General features: G+C 47.3%; 1 protein-coding gene across 1 annotated transcript in view; it reads right to left on the minus strand.

Moving 5' to 3' along the window:
• The window catches only part of LOC105182430 (uncharacterized), a 192,543-nt gene extending 169,006 nt beyond the window's left edge, over positions 1 to 23,537 (minus strand). The window contains exons 1-2 of the mRNA XM_025298694.1: positions 23,285 to 23,537; positions 17,161 to 17,215 (exon numbers count right to left, since the gene is read on the minus strand). Of these exons, the coding sequence (XP_025154479.1) occupies positions 17,161 to 17,215; positions 23,285 to 23,537 (308 nt within the window). The remainder of the gene's footprint in view (positions 1 to 17,160; positions 17,216 to 23,284) is intronic.
• Positions 23,538 to 23,948: the final 411 nt, after the last annotated feature.

Raw genomic sequence — 23,948 nt, forward strand, 5'->3', positions numbered from 1 at the left:
GTGTAAAATTATGAAACAATACAATTTGTCCGTTCCTTCTAAATCCATTTCTTGTTCCGATTATTTCCTTTCTTTCCCGGAGAAAAAACTGTTATACTTAGACGAACTTAATTTCTGACGGATATATCGCGCTCGCATTTATGCTCTCATCTCCATCATCGCGTAATTTATTTTTTAGAAAGGCGTTCTTGTTGTACATCGACATGTGCACGAACAAAAAAGCACGCCAACGAGTTAAAAACGCGTACGATGGTAGCGGGAAAGGCAGAACAGGTAATCGTGGCCGCGGGGTATGTACTCTTTAAACTTAAAATTCAGTTTTCGTAATGTAACCTGCAATCAAGCATCCATGTAATCTCCCTCTCTCGTTTTTCCCCCGATGAAATATGACCTGTTTATTTATTTATAAAACAGTCCATTTTATGCGATAACTGATTTTATCTCCGATATCTGCAGACACCTACTTTCCATGTTATAAAGATTCCTTCGTGTTTTATCGCGTATTAATGTCCGTGCACTCTTCATCGTTTAACTACTGTAATTTCTTCACTTTTACCTATCATTTATTTTTCAAGCTATAACTCACTCGCTCTCTCTCTCTCTCTCTCTCTCTCTCTCTCTCTCTCTCTCCCTCCTTCTCTCTCTTGCATCAGTCCGCACATGTTTTAAATAATCCTCTATTTTTGCTATAAGCAAAATAGCTGATGCTATAAGCAGAATAGCACTGATGCTCTTTATGTCCCTACCGTCTTTCTAATCTTGAGAGATCGACATTTTCATTCGAGACTTCGCCTCCAAAAGCACGGCAAGTTTGCAGAGATCAAATTAACTCGCAAAAGACGAACGCATCTATACAAAATGAATGATCAAAATCCGAGAACGTGACACTTGAATATAGTATCGTCCCAGGGAGCTCTGGTTGCTCCTTCAGAATTAAAATTCAGTTTCGCGGTCTAGCTTGTAAGCAAGCTACGAAGCAAACTTTCATTTCCCATCCGGTGAAATATCGTGTATTTATTTGTCTGTGAAATCCTCGGTTCCTCGTCTCGCTCACCACCTACCCTCCGACACCCCCGGGCTCCGGCGGTGTAGCGCCTCTTTTGGGCACGGAAGCCCGCAGAAACCGTGCTGCTGTGCCGAGGCGGCAGCTATCTACGTTTCTACCGTTTTCACGAAATTAATATATCCCTCATATACTTTGCATATTATTGCAATATTCCGTAGCTATTACTCGTCCGCCTTTTCCTACCTCCGCCCAGCCCCAACTCGTTTCCGTCAGTGCGCGCGATACGCGGCAGGAAAGATGTACTGATTCCGCATCTCGAACTGAAAGTAGATCTCGTTCTCCATTTCTAATTCTCCTCGTTCTCTATCGCCCACTTCTATTTGAAATACCGTTTGCTGCGTTCGGGAATTGCGTTGATTATATCTCATATCGGCAAGAAGATTGAGATAAAATATTATATCACAAATGTGTACACCGAATATTACCGAGACGAATTATTTCACGAGTGTACTTAATGTGTTTGTGTGTGTGTGTGTGTGTGTCGCCTTTTTTAAAAATATAATTCGATTTGTGAGACGTGTAGACGATTTATTAAATTACGATCGAACAATATTCGAGAGCACATTATGACGACGATCGTGCGCCGATTAATTCCGTGAAAATACACGATTCTGTATCCGATTACAAATTGGGTTATATATTTTTTATTGAAATAGGCGGATGTCGAAAAACCAATTAGCAGCGGTACAATAGCTTCGGTTTAAATATAGCGCCGTTTTATCAGAATCTCTGTCAGTAGGAAGGAGATTAATCCTCAGCCGCGGTTCAATGACATCCGTAGTTAGTCTAGAAGTAGCTACGTCTGACCTCCTTCTATTTAAAGTAGCATCGCCCAATGAGGAGTTCCGATCTAATTAAAAATCGCGAGTCCGAAATCGATATCGAAATTGCATGTGGATCTTGAGCGTCAGTATGCAGGGGGGAATATTTTGTTTACGCGAGAACACACCACGGAGCGAGCGACTCGCGAAGTTATCTCGCGGCAAAAATCCGATATCGCGGAAGATCCGCGGCAACGGGCACGAGGAATAACAATCCGGTGCGCTTGCGACTTTCCACGTCGCACTTGAAAATAACCAACGGTACTATTATCCCGTTGAAATTGATAACGACGTGTAATAAACACGAAATATCCCCCCTCCTCCCCCTGATGTCCGACAAGGCGTATAGCCGGGGGTTTACATCATCACATTGTGTGTTAGACAAAATGATATAAAGTAAACAAAGTAACTTTGCGATCAGTTGTTCGGCAAACTGGTAGAAAATACATATAGCGTAACCTGAAATAGTCCCTCTTCTTCTACGGTTAATTTAATCTAGACACAAAGTTAGCTCGTGCGCGTTAACCCGTTGCTGCCAAAATAGCAACTTAGTTCCTAAGCTAATATGTAACTGTCTTACATTGGGATAATTAATGTTTACATTCACATACGCACATATTGGATCCTAAATCTTCTCGCTACGAACATGTTGGGCGTTCATTCGTGCGACATGTTCCTTCTTTCGATGAATTTACCAGGCCTGTTCGGCCGGTAGAAATTTCCGCGCGGGATATAATTATCGTTCCAGCGCAAAGACGCTCTACTTTCCAAGAATCCGAACGGCTGTTGATAAATGCGAATACAAGGAGCGTTGAAATTTACATTAAAATCGTTTCTAGATATACGCGCTCGCGCTGCGCGCGGCCGCGCTCAGAAAGAGAGGAATATGCGCGTGCTAAATATATTCGCGCCAAATTTAAATCTCGATCGGCCGTATCTCCCGATATGAGAATTTGTTGCTCGAACAAACTGCACAATACGTTTCCGATGACTGCTCATAATTACAGATCGGTACGCGTTGCCTGACAAGTGGGCTTCTGCTTAATTTAAACTCGGATGGCACCCCATCTCTCACGCACCTTCTTCATCCTCCATCCATCTCTCTCTCTCTCTCTTTCTCTCTCTCTCTCTCTCTCTCTCTCCCCCTCTCTCCCGCATTTGCATCTGCTAAGTGATAAGTAAACCCCCGTAGACATATCCGGACAGACGATAAGCGGGAAATAAATCGCGAAACTTTAAGTAGTTATAAATCTATACTTACACCGACCGAGAGAGAAAGAGAGTGAGAGAGTGAGAGAGAGAGAGAGAGAGAGAGAGAGAGAGAGAGAGAGTGAGAGAGAGAGAGAGAGAGCGTGCGCGCGCACGTGTATGTGTGCGAGTGAGGCAAGGGAAAAGGGAGAGACGATGAGTTTTGGCACGGAGGAATGAGAATCAAGGGCGGAAGATGGAGACAAGGAGGAGAATGAGAGGCTGGAAAGGGAAGCAAACATAGCGAGAGACGTAAAATATAATTGCATCGGGTGGCGTCACTTTCTCGGACGCCCCCTCGCGTCGATAGAACGCCTCCGCCACTTGTGCCTCGCATTTTAATGTCTAAATTATATTCGGCGTTAAAGATAAAGGAGAGACGGCTGTCTCCCGAAAGAAGACCGTATCGATTGCCACCTTAGAACACCTCGCGCGCGCGGCCGCGCGTCTCTCGGTCTCGGCGGCGGGTTGGCTACTATTACGAATAACGAGCGCGCGAGATACCGCGGAATTGACTAAGCGCGCCTAGCTCTGCGGCGGCTAATATATAAAACTGAGACGCGGACAACGGAGCGTAGCCTTCGAGAACTCGGATAGAGAAGTGAAACGTCGACTTGATGAATAATATATCGTTTGTAAGCACGAGCCGCGGAGCGAGAGTCACGCACACCAACGCGCACGCGCGCGCGCGCGCGCGCGTGTGTGTGTGTGTGTGCGTGTCGACGCGCTCCGAGTAGTTAACGCACGTAATCACACCGCAAAGAGTCTCGCGAGAGAGCATCATTTTTGTAATACTTCGCGACCGAGGATGCTCGCCTACGGACAAGGGTTCTTTCGCGGTATTAAGTTCAAAGGGCAAGCCCATGATTCGCGGGCTGATCTGCTGGGACATTTGTTTAATTAGCTCGCGCCGTCCTTCACCACCGCCAGGACGTTCGCGCCCGTCGTCGTCGTCGTCGTCGTCGTCGTCGTCGTCGTCGTCGTCGTCGTCATCTGTTCGTAGCGCGGTAATAGGCTCGCACTTCCAAATGGATTTCGAGATTTATGCTAACACGCCGCATTTGTTCACGCATCGCGGCTCTCGGGGCCGCGTTTCGCAATGCTACCATACGCAGACGCTACGTGGCCATCGTCTGACACGCGCACACCAAGCGATCATTAATACGACCTGTGCTTGTACGAATCTGTACGCGAACGAACAGCGCGAGTTATCTTGAGTATCACGCTGCGGGCACGTGTGTGTGTGTGTGTGTGTATCTGTGCGCGCGTGGGATAACACGGAAAAGTCGAACAAAATTGTCGCGAGCGAAATTCCCTAACGAGCGGTTCAGCTAATTAACGCAATTCAGGATGCAATCGACAATAACATTCGGAGGAGAATCGTACGCACAGATAAGTAAACGCGAGGATAAAAAGAGGGTGGCGGATATTTTGCGCGCAAATGTAAAATGCGCGCCCTAATAATATCGACGCGGCGGAGAGCAGCGAGCGCGGTAGGGAAATGTTTTAGGAATATTAGTAAGCAGAACAGAGAGGAGGGAAAGTGGCGTCGGGTCGAGAGCTCGTCTCCCGGAGGGTGAGAGAGAGAGAGAGAGAGAGGGGGAGAGAGAGGGGGAGAGAGAGGGGGAGAGAGAGAGAGAGAGAGAGAGAGAGAGAGAGAAACGCGGGAGATTAATTTACGGTGAAAGATAAGGAAGAACACAGCGCGAGGTCCTCCTCTCATCCGACAGGATTCGATTGTGTCTCGCGGGGCAATAAATGTATTTCAAGCCGCTCGTGCCGACCACCCCGTTGCCGTTGTAAAATATATCCATTGTTGTTCCTGCAATTAGTCATGCGGCGACGGCCACGTCTCGTAAAGAAGCAAATAATATATGCTCCCGATACAAGCGAAGGACGTTTATTTTCAGCCATCTCCAGCGAGAAGACGCAGTGGCGGCGCGGGTACGCCCGCGGATTGGAGCGCGGATAACAAACAAAGAGTTTCATTCAATCTTTGACGATTAGCTGCGAATATCGAAATTAAATGCCGCATAAACGGTGTAATCTTGGACTTGGAATATTTAGAGTACATGTGCGATGCACAGAGTGTAACTGAAATAGGTGACCGATTGTTTATTAATTGTACTAAAAAAAAACTCTACGTTAAAAAGGTATTTACACATATATCTCGGGAAGGAGGAGAGTTTCCTCGGGTGTCGATGTGATTCTCTCCAAATTCTAAATTGACTAGAGAAGGAATATTTTACTAAAGTTTGACCATCTATTTCAGTTACACGTTGCGCAGCACACTGGCGCGTATCGTTAACATTTAAATAAATAAATAATACAACGTTCTCCCCTCTGGCTCGAATGATTTCGTATGAAATCTGGCTGAAAAGTAATAAGACCAAGCATGCGCACACTTGACTTCTACTTAGTGCGTTATCTTTGGATCGGGGACAATCTTCGAAAGAGGTGAGATCGGACCGGTCGAGATCTCATACCAGTTGGCGGACGATACCCGGAAGATACGACTATGGGAAGATAGGTGTGCGATCTGCTCTAATTTATCACTAATGTGCTGTAACGCCCACCGCGAGCATGGTAGGGGTACACCTCACTCGGAATACGAGCTGTTTCTCCCCTGCGCCCCAAAAGTCGAAAATAGCGTCTGCGCCCGCGGCTCATGCGTGCTGGGCACACCGACACACAGTTCTTAGCTTGTCAATCGTTTAATTAAGGATCCGATGACGCTCGTGCCGCTACCTGTCGCATCGCGGTAAATGTCCCGTACGAATATACAAATATTCAGCGATGGCTGCAAACGACGATTGATACGAGGCAGAGTCGAGCGTCTCCTCTCCTCGTCGCACACTTGGCTCGTCGTACACGGGGCTTCGCCGTACGCGGCGTGAAGTGACGAATAATCACGATAGAAAGTGTAGCAATAAACAACTTTTCTCGTCTAAATACTTTGCTCTTTCTCCTGTGACGTTAAAATATCGTTACTTCTCAGCCGAGAACTCTTTCGTGACGTGACGTGTGGCAATCTCGAGAACAGTAGCAAATAATAAGTGATATAGCTGTAGCCATTATTATTGCCTTTCCTTTTGCTTCTCAATATTTAGAGACAAATTCCACGCAACACAAACACACGCACACGTGAATCGCGTTCACAATTAGTTCGTACGCTTCCCTATCAATAGAGGCTAAGCATTCCAGGAATAGGCTGTCACGAACAGTGCCAATGCAGCTACTAACCTATAACTTATTTCACGTATCGTTTGACGTGATGCATTCGATCCAATAATATCTACCAACATCGAGAACGTCACCGGGGCGCGACTGTATACGGCCGGCGGCGGAATGCATAAAGCCGCGTCAACTAACGCGTTTAATACCGCGATTTTCTCCGAAGCGGCAATGTCGTTAAGAGTAATCGATCTTTCGAATCTTGCTCGCTCTCGCGGAGCGGAGCAGCTTCCTCCGCGGTAAATGCGCAGCCAAATTTATGGCGAGTTCATTGCGCTTAACCAGGGTGGTGTCTCTGGAGCCTGCGACGCCAATGACGAAGAAAACGATACGCCACGCTCGGAATTTGTGAATTATATTTGGATTTTACGTGTTCGCTATGAATTATTTCAAGTCACACGCGCCAGCATGAGGGAAGCAGATATATTCATTTGTTCCGATTATTATGTTAACGTTACCGGCGAGATCCGTTATACGAAATAAGCCACGTTCGACACGTGGTGTTTTCCTCTCTCTTATCGGAATATCATCGCCACTTTATGTCACGACGTCCGTCAGGATTCGTAAGAGGAACGCGAAATCTCACGTTCGATGAGGGGGCGGTTGTTTTTTTCTTTTCTCTACGCAACTTGCCGCAACGGAAAGTTAGCGCTTACGCAAATATCATTGTTATCCAGGCCCCACCACGGGCTCGTGTTTATACAGTTCCCTTGCGACAATGTGAATGTAACTGAGCTACTTCCATCTTCTGTCGGATATGTTTGCGACTGCTGAAACAACAAACTGAAGAACAGTGGCCACTAGTTGGTTGTAGCCTCGATTTCCGTCACTGCCTTGCAGTACGGTAGGTACCTTACGTCCGCGTCTATTTAAAAGATAATATATGGCGCAACATATGCAAACATGAAAATATTTAGCTGATACAGGCTACATCTGTCCTTATGATATGATGTTGTTTTCTTTAGCTCACTGGTGGCTAGTGTAACTTTTACTACATCCTGTTAACATATAACATATCTTTCTTCTTGTATCTCGCGGATACCTCTCACATTAATACATTGTTCTTAATTCTTACTCTGTTTCTGTTGATGTAATATAATGTAAATATTTTAATTCGATCGATTATTGTAAAGATAACCTAGCGAAAGATAAGAGCGATCAAATTGCTAGAAAAATCAGCGCCCGGGCGATACCTGCGAGTTTGAGCGCAGGAGTACACCAAAGGAGCAAAAGTTAGTCGATTTATACCGACAGCGCTAATTTCGGCTTTGTATCCGCGAGACGACATATTAAAAAGCGGCGTTTTATTTAAGCTCACTCACGGGTGGCGCATCCGCGGTATTACCAGTCGTATTATGTCTACGGCGAAACGCCCGTTTACCGCGCAGCACTAGACGGAGCAGGAGGATTCGAGAATAAAGGAGATCGAAGAAACAAGGGAGGTCTACTAAAAGGAAACGAGTAAGTAAGGACTCTACGTGTCATTTTCGCTCTGAGGCGTCGAGTCGCAAGCGCAGCCGCTGGTAGCAGTTTTAACGTCGTGTCTTTCGTAACGACACGTCCGTCATCTGATGAATGTTGCCACCCAGAAGGTGACGGAACTACGACAAGGGTGATCTTTTGATTCCGCGCGCGCGCGCGCGCGCGCGCAGGTTGTTGAGATATATTACCAGCTGCGCGTACGCATTCTTTCTGTTAACATGTTATGACGGGGGCGGACGGGCCGCGCGTGTGCATCAGCGTGGATTCGAAGGGACACTTTGATCTAATAATACATCGAAGAACCGAGAGATTTTCGAAGGACTTTGGCATCTGCATTAACCAGTTGCAATTGTAGCAACGCAACGCAACGAGACCGAGTGAGAACGGTATCTAATACCGTACGGTGAAACGGTAGTCCGCTGGGTGAACCGCTGGAAATAAATAATCCGCATATTGTACCCATGAAGCCAATTAATTTAACGAATCAAGCGAAACCCTGCCAAGGCAATTTTCACATCATCACGCTGAACACGTGCCAGCGATAGAATAAGCGGCAGCGCGAGCCGCGAGATCGATTCGCTATATTTAAATTATCCGCGCGGCGTCCAAAATCGCGCCGCGAGATGGGCGGCCAGGTCGCATCGTCGCCGCACAGGTGCGTTGAAGGCTCGATCAATATCTAATTACGGGCGGAGGCGGACCTTCGGCCGCCGATATACGCTCGCGTGGGTGTAGAAAACGACAGAGCCGCCCCTGGGCTCGCGCGCGCGGATCGACAGCGGCGATGCGAAGTGCAGCGAGATGCGAAGTGCAACGACGCGGCTTGCTTTATTCGCGGTACTAAGTGTGTCGTCATGGACTGCCCTTACCCTCCGCGGGAAGCCCCCGTTTATGCGAAAGCTCGTATTTATCGTCGGAGATGCATGGCTCGGTTACGCTTGAGACGGCGACGATGCCGCGGCGGCTCGCAACGAATACGACGACCCCGACGACGACGACGACGACGGACATCGAGGATCACGCGAGATGATATTCTTAGACAGTTGAGGGCAATCTCGAGATCCGCGGAGGCAGATGCAATCAACTTGTCTATCTATTATAAGGCGAAAATATCCTGCTGATATAAAGCGTGCAATATCAGCCGCGCTGGAAACGACGACGTCTGAGATTCCCTCGAGTAACGACAAGTGCACACGATAATTCCGCGTACGAATGCGTTTCTGGCGGGGAACCGGTGCTCGTCTATATTCTTTTCCGTATAATAATTTATTTGAATCGACCGGACATGCTGCGCATTCGGAACAAAGTGCTCAACGAGCAATTAACGATCGGTGGATCCAAAGTGCAGTATGTGCTTTTCGAACTGAAAGTACGCACCAAGCAAATCCACGAGGCACTAATCGCGCACCACTAAGCGCGTTATCCCGCTGAACGCAGCCGATGAGGACTTGATGAGAGAGCGCACCGCTCTCCAATTCAATCCCATCCCCCCACAATTTCTATATTCACGGTGTCTTTCGCTCGACTTTGCCTCCACGAGGCAAGACCTTGTCCACCTAATTGAATGCGCGGCGCGCACAGTCATATTTCATTGGCTGAAATTTTATTGGCGTTCTTTTAAGCGCGCCTCGTTATGTCTATCATAGTCGTTGCGTTAACAGTTCACTTCCTACGGGAGTTTCGCGAGCGACGCTCGCTCGAGAAAACCAGTTAACGCACACACTAGGAACCTAGAAAGGTCTGATCTATTCGGACGTTTACGACCACCGTGAAACCCACTGGGCAATTACTCCGCAGATTCTCCGGTGGCAATTCCGTACAGTGGCAAATTCGAAAGTGACGATTTCTATCTGGTGGAAACGACAATGCTCCACGGTCTCGTTTTGCCTTTAACGATGACTACCTACTAACGATCGCCTTCGCCAGCGTAAAAACGTATTAAGCGTTATTTTGCAAGTCGTAAGTACACGACCCGATTGTTACGAATCGAAAGCAGCTTTCACGCGCATATCGCTGGCAATTTAGAAGTCTCTCATCCCGATACCTCGGCCATGACAATCGTCCTCATGCGTGACAATAACCCTAATGTATAATTAATGTCGCACGCAACATTAAATTCCACGAAACGGTCGCCGCCATCTCGCTCTCTTTCACAACAATGTTGCTATTTTACACAACAATCGTCATTAAACATGCGGAAACGCTAATCGATCGACACGTCGCCATTTTCGGGACAACGGCGCTTCGACATTTCGTAAACACTGCAAATTCCAGCTTTCACGAGCGTGACGGAATGAGAGATCACCGTGCGGCGAAATGCTCACAAAAAGAAAATAGACCGCGCGTCCGAATTTCCGGCGACCAATTAACCGGAGCGCCGCTTTACGACCCCAGACCAGCCGAAATGCTCACAAAGAGTTTCACGGGCGCCTGCCGAAAAGAAATGTGGTGCCGACCTTGACGCGTACAAATGCGCCGATGAATAACCGAGTCATTTTATTTAGAGAACCGATCCGTCTTTCTGCGGTGCAGAAAGTAAGGATAAACATGACTAGGAGAAGAGAGAGAGAGAGAGAGAGAGAGAGAGGAGAGACAGAAGAGAAGAGAAGAGGGAGACAGACGAAGAAACGAATCAAGTGGTAGGAGGGAAGAGAAAAGAACGAAGGAACGAAGAGCTGCACCGCGAGCTGCATCGTTTCTCCAGGAATAGCCGCGTAGTCACCGCGCGTGGTTTTTCACTTCTTCAGGATCTTCGCCAAGACGGTGGTAATCTCGAGACCGAGCGAGACATGTTTCGCTCGGTCGATCCAGGAATATGCGACTAATTAATGCCTCTACCTCCCTTTGATTCTCTTTACGATTAATGCAGTCACGTTGGGCGCCGACCGGATAAACTTCGTGGTGTAATTTTTCGGCTAAACAGACATCACACTAGCACCTGCCAGTGCTATCTCAATACGCAGGTGTACTCGAGTACTGTCCGGATACCTGTGCCTTTCAGGTGTTTTTCAGAAGGATACTCGAATGAGCAATTGTTGTAAAAACTATCCGGGTCCCGCGATTAATGCGCACAGTGTCTTAAAAAAAAAAAAGAAAGAAATAGTTGATGCGAAATCAGCTACTAAAATGATTAGTAACAGGTGACAATTACTCGGTGATATTACTGGTGATTTTTAGTCTCAAGTATCTGTTTATAACACCTGACTACCCGGGTAGAAGCTGCGAATTTTAAGTATCGGATGGATACGAGGAATAAATTGCGTCTTTTTTTCCAAAAAGGAAAACCCCTTGCGAATGGCTCTCTCGTCTTGACGCGGCGAACTGACGACATCCGGCAACCCCAAGTTTGCCAAGTTTGCCAAATTAACAGCATGCTATTTTTTACTTGCTAGGTATAGCACGGGAGCGTAACGCGAATGTTCGCGCGTTGTCCTCGATTCGTCGTAGAGATTCACGACCGCCGATCTTTCGCAGGACAATTTTTGAGATGTAGGTGACGGCACGTCTGCGTTTTCGGGAGTTACGGACACGGGCGACGTGATTTAAGGCGCATTTAAGCCGCAGAATAATGCCGCGTGCGTAGGCGGGAAGTTCGTATTTATTGTTTCGATGAAGTAACTCGGCACCGTCTTGTTGTCTTTTTTTCTCCACGATTATCGAGGCTCTGGCCTCGTTGCGCCGTATGCTTTACCCCCCGCATTTATTTCTCTCGGCGATAAAGCAACGTAAAACTAGAAGAATAATCGACTTTTTCAAGGATAGATAAGCGACAACGATTCTCCCCTGTAAAGGCGATTTGCTCAGTCTCAACGATGAAATTCTCCACGTACTCGTAGCTTTTTTGAAACAGACCATAGTGCGGGGACAATTTTACCAATGGTTTCGTATCTACGAAGACCTGCGCTTATATTATACCTGCGCTATTATACCTGCGCTTTCAATGGAAAAAACGCTGCCGGGCCGAGACGAGGAATCTTTGCACGAACTTATTCTCGCGAGTAAATTCGCGCCAAGCAGCTATCGGTATGCGTTCAAGACGTAACTCATTAAACGCGAATGCTACTTTGCTACTTAGCAAATGCTCAACACTGGCCGGAGCGCTTCTCTATCTTCGACTGTCGCCGTGCCAGTGCCGCGCGGAGAGTCTTTACGCCGAGGCAGCTGGTATACGTTTCTGGGATGCAATTTCGAGCGACGCGCGTCACTCACGGTATGATCGGTTCATCAGACGGGCGGGCCACCTGTCCGACGAAAGATGCGGCGTTAACAGTTAACGATGACGTAATTGCTCGGGAGGATCCCGTGGTTGCAAATAAACGAGCCTAATTGACTCAGAAATAAATCGCTGTCGCGGTATAGGCCGGTACCGTGGCCTGTCCGTCGCATACGCGTTCAAGTGAAACGCCAAGATATAAAAGGGATGATGGACAGAGCGAGAGAGCGACGGAGAGAGAACGAACGAGAGAGAGAGAGAGAGAGAGAGGGGGGGAAGGCAAAGAGGGCAGTTATGGAACCAAGAGAGGACAGTGCGAGTCTGCTCGCACCATATGCACGCATACCAAAAGTTTTGACTTATGCCAAAACGAACTGTCTTTGTGTCTGGGACACCGCCATCCGTCCCACACGCCGTTCGCCCTTCTTGCCTCCACCCGCTTCTGTGCTTACCGAGTCACGGCACTAACCAGGCTTATTTTCACGGCATACCACCGTCTTAATATAGACTTGCGAATGGTATCGAGTTCGGTCTGAACGTCCACCCGTTCTATATTTCTCTCTTTCTCTATGTCTCCCTCCCTCCCCCTTGCCCCTCCCTCTCGGGGGCTCGCTCTCTCTTTCTCTTTCTCCTTCTCCTTCTCTCTCTCTCTCTCTCTCTCTCTCTTTCTCTCTCTCTCTCTCTCTCTCTCTCTCTCTCTCTCTCTCTTCTGCGCTCATTTGCTCTCGCCTCGCTGGCACCCCGCTTTCGCGTTCGACTGATTTTCTGGCATCGCGAGTTCGATGATACCGCCTCGCAGAGGTAAACGGCCCGTAAAAACAGTTCTGGCGGTCGTTGATACTTACGCTAAAGGCAAATTCTTTTTCCGAGTGGATTTATGACTATACCAGCTGTTATTTGCAGCCACGCGCGAAATGGTTGCTGAGAGCGCGTGTAGTGCTCTCTCTTGTCGTGCAATTTAATTGCAAATTTGTAATATCTTGTCAACTACGTCTTGAGCTCCTCGTAACGGTGTCGTGGTAACGCGGGCATGTTTTATGTAAACTGACATTAGATTTACGCATTAATTATCGAATTGCTAACAGCCCGAGCGTTACGACGTGTCGTCGTTAAGCCATATCTCTCTCGGGATTCCTAATATCTGCGCCGTTATTCAAGCCCCGCAACACTGTTCATCGAAGTGTTCTAAAAACGACGTAAAAGACGACGGTGGCAATCGCGGAAACGGGGCGCGTATACTTCAAATCGACACGATGATTCACGACGCCATTAATCTATTTCCACGTGCCGTGGCACACCAATGCCGATTTCCACGAAATGCCTTTTGATCTGCGAAGATGAATCGGCAGCGCGGATTCGGCTGTACGGTACGGCATAACCATGGAGGCTTCAACGAGCAGGGGAAAGCCTCTGGAGGGGTTGAGGCCGTTTAGATCGAAGTCGTAAACGTCATTCCAATTGCTCACTTCTCGTTTACAATGCGAGCCAAAGAGCCCGGTGGTAGCAGGCGCCATTCTTTCCTCGCAAACAAATCGGACCGTTTCTCGACTCACGCGTGAGCCGCGTTGATATTTTATCAAGAAATCTCGCAGAGCGACCACTCGATGGTGAGTTTCAATATATCGCAAATGGACCGTCAAGAGTTACCTCGAAGAAATTGCTCCGCGACGGTTTTATTAGAGATAATAATCTACAAATAAATCAATCAGAGAATTTATGGATAAATTACTGTTCTTCGTGAGATTATCGCAAATTGATCTGACTAAAATAACTCTTGAACCGATTTACGACGTGTCGAGACGATTGTCATCATCGAGTGACAAGTGAATCGTGTGATATTTCTTGGTCTTATTAATATTTAATACCCGAGAATTTGTTCCGAGCAAAAATCCGCGCACAGACACGTGAGTTGCAAATTTCTATTCGCACAGGTGAGACTTGAGAAAGGATAAAATCTTGCGTTAGCTATTGCACAGCTTGCGCCACTGGCCTGCAGTTTGTTAAGGAAAAGCGATTCCCCAGCGATTCGAATACTAAATAGATTACACTGCGATAGATAAACAGGTTCGCCGTAGGTTCGTTACATTGCTTCGCTGCTCTAGTAAGCCACACGCTTCTGCTACGCGCAGTTACATAGCAGTGGTTATTGCGTACAGTTTTTCAGCGGCGCGAAGAAACACATAATTATATATGAACGATCTATAATTAAGTAAATTATGGAGGTTAACATTGAAACGAAGTCACTTATGGAAAGAGGTCTGCGATGATCGCGTGACTGCGCAGCAAATGCAGAATTTTATGTGTTACGTTATGATCGATACAGCTACTAACGGACACGGTCTTGGAAAATCACCTGCACCGCTAGTCCATCGCGCAATTGCGAGATAACACTTCACAGCGCTGCGTGAACGTTATTTCGTTATTTTAAGAACACGATAAAACACAAGCCGCGATTCGAAATCACAACTTCTCACGAGATACTACAGCTCTCGCATTTACGACGAAAACGACTGTGTCGTGTGTGTGTGTATATAAGCTTTGAGAAATTAGGCTGATTAAAGGAATCTTTAGACGAGATGTACGTATGAATATTTAAAGAAATCTCCAGACCGATTCAGACATGCGCAAAATTTAAGGACAAGCTCGTCGCTCCGCGCCCGGTTGGCATGAATAATTCAGCCTCGATGCGAAAAGACGCAGTATTTTAACATATCGCGCCCATGCGTGCAAAGACGCACACATTTTACGCGCGGATATCGCGCTGTAAAGTGGCGTAACAGCCTAACTGTATAAACAACGTGCAAATCCTTCTTGAAATATACGAGTGATTAGTCGCGTCCATAGCCGACGCGAATCCTTGGGATCTCTCTCTCTCTCTCTCTCTCTCTCTTTCCCTCTGTCTCTTGCCGTCTCTATATCTCTCTTCCTCTCGGAGTTTATCCCCAAAATTAGAGCCTACATCCTGCTGCGGTCGGTGGCGCGGTACGCGGGATTTATACGCGTTTACGCGCGCGAAGCCGATGCGACGTAGTCTCGCGCGTGCCGATAACTCTTTCGAGACGAACGAGTAGCATCGCCGTTCCTCTCGCAGACGACGGGCCGCGGCATAACCGCTGGAAAAGTCGGATTTCGAGACGCCGAAAATAAACATCCCCGCCGGAGCGCCTCTGCCAAGCCGCGCGCGCGCGCGCGAGAGTAAGACACAATTGAAAAGCTCTCACGTGTGACGCGTAAAATCAGAAATCAGAATCACGTTGCCGTGGAAAACGGATTCGCGCGAGCGGGCGCGCGCGAGTCGCTTTGTGCGGGCCGATTCGCGCGAGCGGGCACGGATGAAACATGTTAATCGCCGGGCGTAGATTAATAGACCGACGTGTCTATTTCCGCGACGAGCGAGTGGCGAGTAATTATTTCCCCAAAGCGTAAGGCACACTTTGAGGGCAATTTTGCAGCGGTGCATGATCGAACATTACGCGAGATCGCCGCGAGCGTTGCCGCCGCGCGCCAAGCCTCGGCGACAAGCCGGTCTTTCGCCACGAACTTTCGACATTTCTTTCTTCGGCGGGACCCCGAGAGACCGATTCGTTACGCGACGTCGCGCGAAAAAAAAAGCGCGAAGCGACAAGCCGGATCCGCTCTCTACTGTCGCTCATTTAACCATCGGCCCTCTCGCTGGCACGCCGAAAATAAACGGTCCCCCCCCCTCCCCCCACGCAGGGCTCGCCGCTTGCACGCGCGTGTACAATTGAAAATTTGCTGTTTGTCGCCGGGCGGCGTTGCATTAATGTGGGAAGAAGCCAGCCGTCGCGCGACTAGTCGAATAGTCTCGCGGCGCGCGAGAGAGAGAGAGAGAGAGAGAGAGGCCGCGAGAGAGTGAAGAGAAAGGAGAGGAGAGCGGCGGTTCGCCACGCTACCAGCGCCACTAAATTAGCTTAATGCGATGCATTTGATTAGATCGCTGGTGAGGTTGCATGAGGAGGTGGGCGGGGGTGGTGGTGGTGTGCGGGGGCGGAAAGAGCTTTGCTCTTTCGAGCTGCGCGGGGTGGCCAGCCTCGTTTCATGGAATTGATTAGATTCAGTTATTAATATTCCTCTATCCCTCACTTCATTTCCGGCCCCGATTAACTCGGCGCTAACAGCGTGACGACGAGCAGAGACCACGGTGCAGAAGCGAACACTACTCTCGCCCCTTCTTCCCCTTCCTTCCTACGCTACCTTCGTTTGAGTTCATCGTCTCTCGTTTGCGCGATGAGCTCCGAACGCTCTGCTGAACGTGAGTCGGAACGTTCGTCCGGAACTTCGACCTAACGTCGTTAATTGCTATTGTATTCCCGTATTTTTTTTTTTTTCCCGTCACGTCGCAGAGCAATTCGAGAATGTGAAAATGGGACAAACGTCTTCCGTCCGACATGAGACTTGAGATGTCTAGATACGACGATTATGTAATTTGTGAGACTATTGAGATCATGTATTACGAAGATTATGCAGATTAAGAGCAAGATTTCTCTCTCGGAGGACTCCACGCTCGCGGGACGCGTTTTATATCGGTCGTCTTCCGGAGCGAATCGATAATGTTACTTCGTCAAAGTAGTTCACCGCACTCAATGGGGAATCGCTATATATGGGAGGAGAGGGGGAGGGGGGGGGGCGGGGACGGTTATACGCGTGCAATTGCGCGTGTGCACGCGCTGCACTAAGCGCGACGCCAGTTCACGCACTCACCGAAGCAAGAAGCAATCCCGAGATCAACTACCAAGCGGCCAAGGAAAACATCGGAACCGACGGTGAACTAGTAGGCCGGGAGGTCTCGTAATGATAAAATCATCGCTTCATACTTCTCCATTTCAGCGTAATAGTCAATAAACATTGGGGAAATTTAGCGGCACGCGCAGCATGCCGTCATGTGCCAAAAGTCGAGATACGCGTCGCGTAGATCGCGTAGGAGCGGCTTTCCATCATTTCGTTTACGAGGAAACGCGAGTGCATCGCGTCGAATATTCGAAACCCAATATGGATTCGCAACCAGGAACCAAGTCGCGTTCGTTCCGACACGACGCCTTATATGCTATAAAAAAAAATCTCTTTCTCTCACTCACCGAAATATCAGGGAGTCGAGGTCAGCCGCGTCTCGCCTGCGCGCGCCGCATAAATCTGGAACAGAAAAATTCCACATTTGCCGATTAGATGACAATTAACGTTTCGGTGAGAAAGATACGTTCAAGTGAGAACGTGCTCGGTCATCGCGATTCAACGCGATTTTCGCCTTATGAAATTACATTTCGGTATTCGAACGTCATTCGAGTTTGACTGAGAAATCGCATCGATATTCGTAGCTTCAGTTTCGATTCGAGGTGACAGTTTCAAATAAAATATGGATAAATCTGCAGTAACGCGCGTCGCGAGCAAGTCGCAGCAACAGACCTGAAAACCCCAGCTTTCGTGACACCATTGCTGCAGATACGCGCGAATATAGGCCGATTACTTTTCCCGTTTTCGCGAAGAGAGAAGTATTTTTCATCAGACATCCAAACATTACATAAGGAGCACTTCGGATATCGTTCGCGCGGAATCCACGGCACGGCTCAAAACGTGGAAGTTAAAGCCCCCGCGCTTGACGTATTTGCTTTCGCGGCTTGTCTAAGCATGGTCAAAGCAATTGCGCGTCTACACGCGTGTGCACGCAGAGTAAACGGCGCCTATTCCACGCGTGTGCTGCGCCATGGAATATGAGAAGCCGCCGGCAGATCGCGGAGATGTAGCCAAAGCAAACAAAGTGCCGGCTAGACAGTGCGACCCTATATACGAGGCCCGACACTTAACGATGTATTACAGTAATCGTTTCATTACCGGAGCGCCAGATAGGCACGACAATGCGCTGATGAGGGCCTATTATCGCTGTCATCATTATCGCGCATCTGAATTCCCAATTGATTTCGCGCGAGTCCTCCGCGTTTGAGCAACTTTGCGACGCACAGTGAGAGAGATCATCCCAATCCCCCCCGCGATCCGTCTGCCGCGCGCTTCTCTTCTTCCCACATGCGCGCGGAGGGCATTATTCCCATCCGGCCAAGTCGGCGAGATACACGAAGAGTCGAAATAAACGAACTCGAGCGACGGCCGAACGCGATCGCGCGGGCAATACGAGCGGGCAATACAGAATCGGAAACGTAAGGTCGCGCGCGTCAGTGTAAGATTCGCGAGCGATCGACTCGCGACGCGATCAACTTACTGCTGAAGTTTCACCGCGCGCACGTGTTCGCGGCGACATGCCGCGGCCTCTGCGCGATTGATTAAAAATTACTCGCTCATAATTCAATTTCTTCCTAACGCTCTCGCTCCCGAGCGGCCAAGCGTGTTTTTAGCGCTCCTCCTCTCGATAGATTATTGTTATTAACCACTTAGAACACTTCACGTACGAGAGCCCCAATTTCCGTTAACCACTTGTCCCCCGCGGTTTCGCACACCCGTAAGGATGTGCCGCCAAAGCGACCCGCACACTCGCGACTGGCTGCACATGCAGACGCTGCTGCGGCGTGTTCGTGCGCATGGTAAACGGGCCTCTTCACGCGAGGAGGCCCGGCGAACGAGGAGACGTCGTTCGAAGATCACGAGCAAGTAGCCAAAGCAAACGTACGGGTCTGTGCCTCTAGTCGGTCCGTCGGCAAAAGCCGCAGAAAGAGATCCCACAGACTGACAAAAAAGCTCTCATATAACCGACCGACCGACCGACCGAGAGAGAGAGAGAGAGAGAGAGGGAGAGAGAGAGGGAGAGAGGGAGAGAGAGAGAGAGGGAGAGAGAGAGAGAGAGAGAGAGAGAGAACGGCGAGCTCGTGTAATAGTAAAACGCATGTATCGCACATGCTGTTGGCCGTTACCACCGAGTCCGCTTCTTCTTCTTCTTCGTCTCCTTCTTCTTCTCTTTTCCTCGCTTTTTTCTTCCCTCATCATCTCTTTCCGTTGCTCCGCTCGCGCGTACGCACGTTTATCCGTCCTCCTCTCTTCAGCGTCTCTTTCGATCCGTCACTTTGTTCTTCTTCGGCTCCTTCCCTTATTTCCGTCCTCTCTCAACTTTCCCGCTGCGAGTGGACCGAACGATTCAATCCTCGGCTGATTGTAAAAATAAACGGATCTCGCTACCTTCTTTCGCTTACCGCTTCGATCTGAGAAGAGGGCCTGATCTGACGGTTTCCTTCTATTTCCGTAGCCACGAAAAGCGCCGTCTGTGTTTCCGACCTTCGTCGGGCCTGCCTTGGTTCGTACCAAGCGCATTTGTCTATTTGTCTCCGCGCATGTGCGATCGCACGTGTGTACTCCTCGAGTCTAATTGTCACAGACATTTCTGTCGATGTTTGTTCATAATATCCGAATCGACGTGTACGATCATTTAGCAAATGCCCAACGCTTACGATGGATCACACTCGATCAGTCTCTTCTAAATAAATAAGGCTTTAACGTACATTATGTGAAAGTAACTAACGTCAAACGATGAGTGGCTAGAGCCGATTCGCACACAGGATTCTATTTATAATTTAATTTGTAGCTTCGCGGTTATCGTTAAGGTTTAGCGGTGTATTTATTTGGTCTGGCCGGACTCAGAAGTCTCGAGAAATCCATTCGCTCTTAGTCTTCGACATGGTGGCCGAACGAAAAGAATTTTTATGAGGGCGTTAAACGAGCGGTGAATGTATCTCCGCAGTGCTGCCGCCCAGGCGCGATCGGTTTATCGTTCAACGAACGATCGGGAAGCCCATCTCTGTCCGCCTTCCTTTTCTTTTCGTCTCTTTTTCGAGAAACACACAAAGTCGTTGAACTTCTCCGTTGCACATTGTGCCGAGCCAGTTGGCCCGAATGTGCAACACGAGGCGTCCGACCCTCTCGTTCTGATTGAAATATTTATTTAATGTGGCCTAAGAGCGATTGAGCATCCGATTGATACTGAATTGTTGAAAAATGGGATGCTCCCCGCGCATCTCAAGGTCCGATTTTGACGCGAAGAGATCGTGCGATCGATACTACACTGACAGAGAAATATAGTTGAATTAACTATAATCCCACTATATTTTACAGTTCATTTTGGCGTCAACCATATTTTTATAGTTTGTGGAACCTGTGCAAAATATAGTAGAATAAACACAAATATATAGTCAATGATTGTCTTAAATAATTGTTTAGTTACTTTTACCACATATATGGTAATTTCTCATTCACAAATATAGTGAGATTTAATATTCATATAGTTGACATCTGTCATCATTTAGCAAATATTATCTGGTAATATTGACTATATAAAAGAGTTACTTTACCTACCATTTTATATTTGTATCCATACAATAATTTTAGTTTAACTTACTATAATTCTTAGTAAAAATATTATATAGTTGGTTATACTATGTCTGCATCGTAATTATTACCGATATTATGATAATACTTACTATAAATATGATATTTCGGACTATAATTTGGTTACTATATCATTATAGTTCCAAATATCATATACTTTTCTCTCAGTGTAATGAATTAACGCCAATTTTTGATAGAAGAATTAATAAAAGAGAAAAAAACACATCTGTCTGAGATGTACCTTCCGCGACCAAGTATTAACATGACATGACATATAAACAAAATACGTAAATAGAGTTAGCATTAATTATGTTAGACAATTTTAGCGATTACGAGGTTACATTTACTCGCTGCACTTGGCAAACATTAATATTAGAACTGCATGCGACGTATTCTACGTTAGACATAATGTTAATAGTAGTAATGCGCAACTCGTATTGCACGGAAAATGACGGACGAGTTATTCATTAAGTTAATTACTCTTAATTAATCAATTTTTAATTTGAGTGGATTATAAAGCCTGACGAGGAAACGTCTCTGCGATTACAACGCTGTAAACGTTGTGCGTAGGATTATGATTATTATTATTAGCGCATCTCCCTTTATCATTTACTCGCCTAACGTGTAGAAAATAATATAAAAATCCGTTGCAACGCCAAGAAGGATTCGACAAAGGTAATACTTCAGTTGTGTATCTTTAGCAATAGTATTCGAATATTCGAGATTCGGGCCGTGCTCGACTATCCGACTATCATGCAAATTATGAGGGTGCAATGATAATTTTTTTATATTTTTTCCACGCTGAGGAGTTAAAGAAATGCGGCGTCTAATTCATCTAGAGTTGCGAATTTATGTTCATGAAAAATTCTGCTGCAACTATGAAAGTAAAAAAAAATCAAATATAAAATATGAAATATAAAAAATAAAATGAAGCATAAAATATGAAATATGAAGTCAGATGTAAAAAGATTAAATCGATGAGACGAAAGGGGAGTCGCACATACGAGCATTGTTACACAAATACATGGGAACGGCAAAGTTTCTTCAACGTTATCGCAAATCCGCCTGTTAAAACGATTTTCATCGGAATCTGGCAGACGCACCAAGATAGCTATAAAGACGAGCTAAGACGCAGCACGACAAAACGCAAGAAGCGATCCGGGCTTCTCGATGGTTCCTTTGGCATTCGCCTCGGTGGTATTCGCCTATTTGCATCGCCGGGATATCGCGCAAAGTAAAAAGTCCAATGCACATGGCGGTGGCCACTAATCCGATTTTCGCGACAGGTCGATCTCACGCATGGTTTGCTAGTGAACGGTAGCGCGCCGGCTGCGCGTACTCGACTCGAAGCGGCATAAATCAGAGGTTTATGGTCACGAGAGAGAAGTCAAAGGAGGCTTTGGCCGTCGCTTCGACCGTCACACATTTTACCGAAATCGTCGTGGCGCACGGTGCTGGACGATATATAATGGCCAAGCCGTCCGTGGGATTCGTTTGCATGTACGCGCGGGAAATACACTCTGTCAGTGAATCATCGAGCGTATATATATAAACATACATACGCGCGTGCGTATGCGCAGACCGCGACATGTAATCCGCGCTCGTACTGGTGCAAAATTTTGTCTGCCGTCCTATCATTATATCGGCGGCCGCCACTTAATCTCAATTCGCGCGAAATTGTTTCTCCCCTGGCGACACACCGTGCGCAGCGATGGCTGCGAAAAATGCCTTCCCGCTTCTTTTTCTTCTTTTTTTGTTCTTTTTTTTTTTTTCTTTCTTCCTTTTCGCGAGCCGCTGGAAAATACCCTGGATCTTCGGCGGAACCGAGGATCCAGAGGACAGATGTAACCGAGCCTGCTCGTGAAAATGTGAAAGTCAACGGTTTGAGCTATTCTATGCGTGACTTCCTCGTACGAGATCGAGCAAAGATAATAATCGTGAAATTCGAGTTAAGCGCTGCAGCTCGCGTATTACCAGTGAATGCATGTGACACGCGTGTGGAAGTCGGACGACGCGCGTCACTGCTTTGTCGCCTCGGTCTCGTGTTCGAAATGCCGAATAACCTAGCTGCGATATCGGCGGGTCAGACGCGAAACTCGCGGGATTGCGCGCGTTCTCGGCTGCATCACGATCAATCTCGTGATCAAATAATTCTCGAATTATTCGAGCAATTCATTTTCCTTTTCTTTCTTTTCTCTCTTTTTTTTTTTTTTTTCGACACCGAACGACTTGCGAACGCTCGGCCATTAAAACACGAACGTTGAAAATCCTGCTTTCGCGAGCGATGCGATTGGCAAATTTCACTCGTGGATCAGTTTAATGCAAAGGCAACATCACCATACGAGTCCGAGGCATTTTTCAGTGAGAGGAGTCACACCGAGTAAACCTCTCGCGTCGCAAACTGCAGCGATCGTCGCGGTTCAGCCACGTCGCAGAATTTAGAATCCGTGACCGCCGATTAATCTCCGAGCGGTCGTTATCCGTCAGGTTCTCCACGCTGGTCGCGCTTGGAGCTTTAAGTGCTCGGCTTGGTGGATGGTCAGTGATGGTTTCCGGAAGTGTTTTCCGTGCTATTACGACGCGCGATATGAATCGATCGGATACAGCGAGAAGGAACTTTGCACGCACGTCAATTCGCGCGAACAATGAGAGCAAAGACATTCTGATTACGAGACTGAGCGAAATTCAAGCACAGAGAGAAGACACCGAACGAAATCTGACGATTCCGTGCTTCTCTCGCGGCTATCTCGCGTACGTGAGATCCGTCGGCAACTACTATTTTATAGGTTATAATGAGGTTATAATGTCGCGCTTATTGTAACGAGATTATCGTGTCTCTTGCGAACAGCATAATCCGGTTCATAACTGAACAGCGCTTACCACGAGTCTCTCGAGACGAAATTGATCTCTCCGATGTTCGTTCTCTCGATGTGCTCGATACATTTCTAGGAGAATCTGGACGAAGAAACGTAGAGAGAACCTCGCGCCGCCCTTGCGCGTTCCGAAAAGGACATTCCAGCCTCGCCTCGCTCGTCTTCTTTAAGCGTAAACATCGCGGTAGTGTGCCGTTACGCCACCAGATGGCTCTAGCGTTCTTGCAATAGAGACCGGCGACGCGAATTATCGGCGTCATTTGTATCGTCTGTATTGAATCAGGTGTATAAATGTACATTTATTATTACAATATTCTACTGAGCTAAACCAAGTGCAAATGTAACAATTTCAAAGACATCAGACAGTATCAGTATCAGACAGTCACAGTTTTATACGAAAATATCAGAAATTCAGGATATGCATTCATAATATAATAAAATTGATAATAAATTCAATCTTGACTCGATGGTCTCAGAAAATTCTCAGATTCAAAAATCTCAGAATTTCAGAAAATATCTCAGCGTAACAAATGGGTTTCCCTTCAACATTTAAACGTTTCTAATTGTTTGCCGATACGATACAAGTTAATGCGGTGAGCCGCAGAATTCACCGATGAGTTTCGCAGCTCGCATAGTTCGTTTCTTCAACATCGTGACAATGGGTTGTACAA

Source organism: Harpegnathos saltator, unplaced genomic scaffold (assembly GCF_003227715.2).
Source record: "Harpegnathos saltator strain DR-91 unplaced genomic scaffold, Hsal_v8.6 scaffold101, whole genome shotgun sequence".
NCBI lineage: Eukaryota > Metazoa > Arthropoda > Insecta > Hymenoptera > Formicidae > Harpegnathos > Harpegnathos saltator.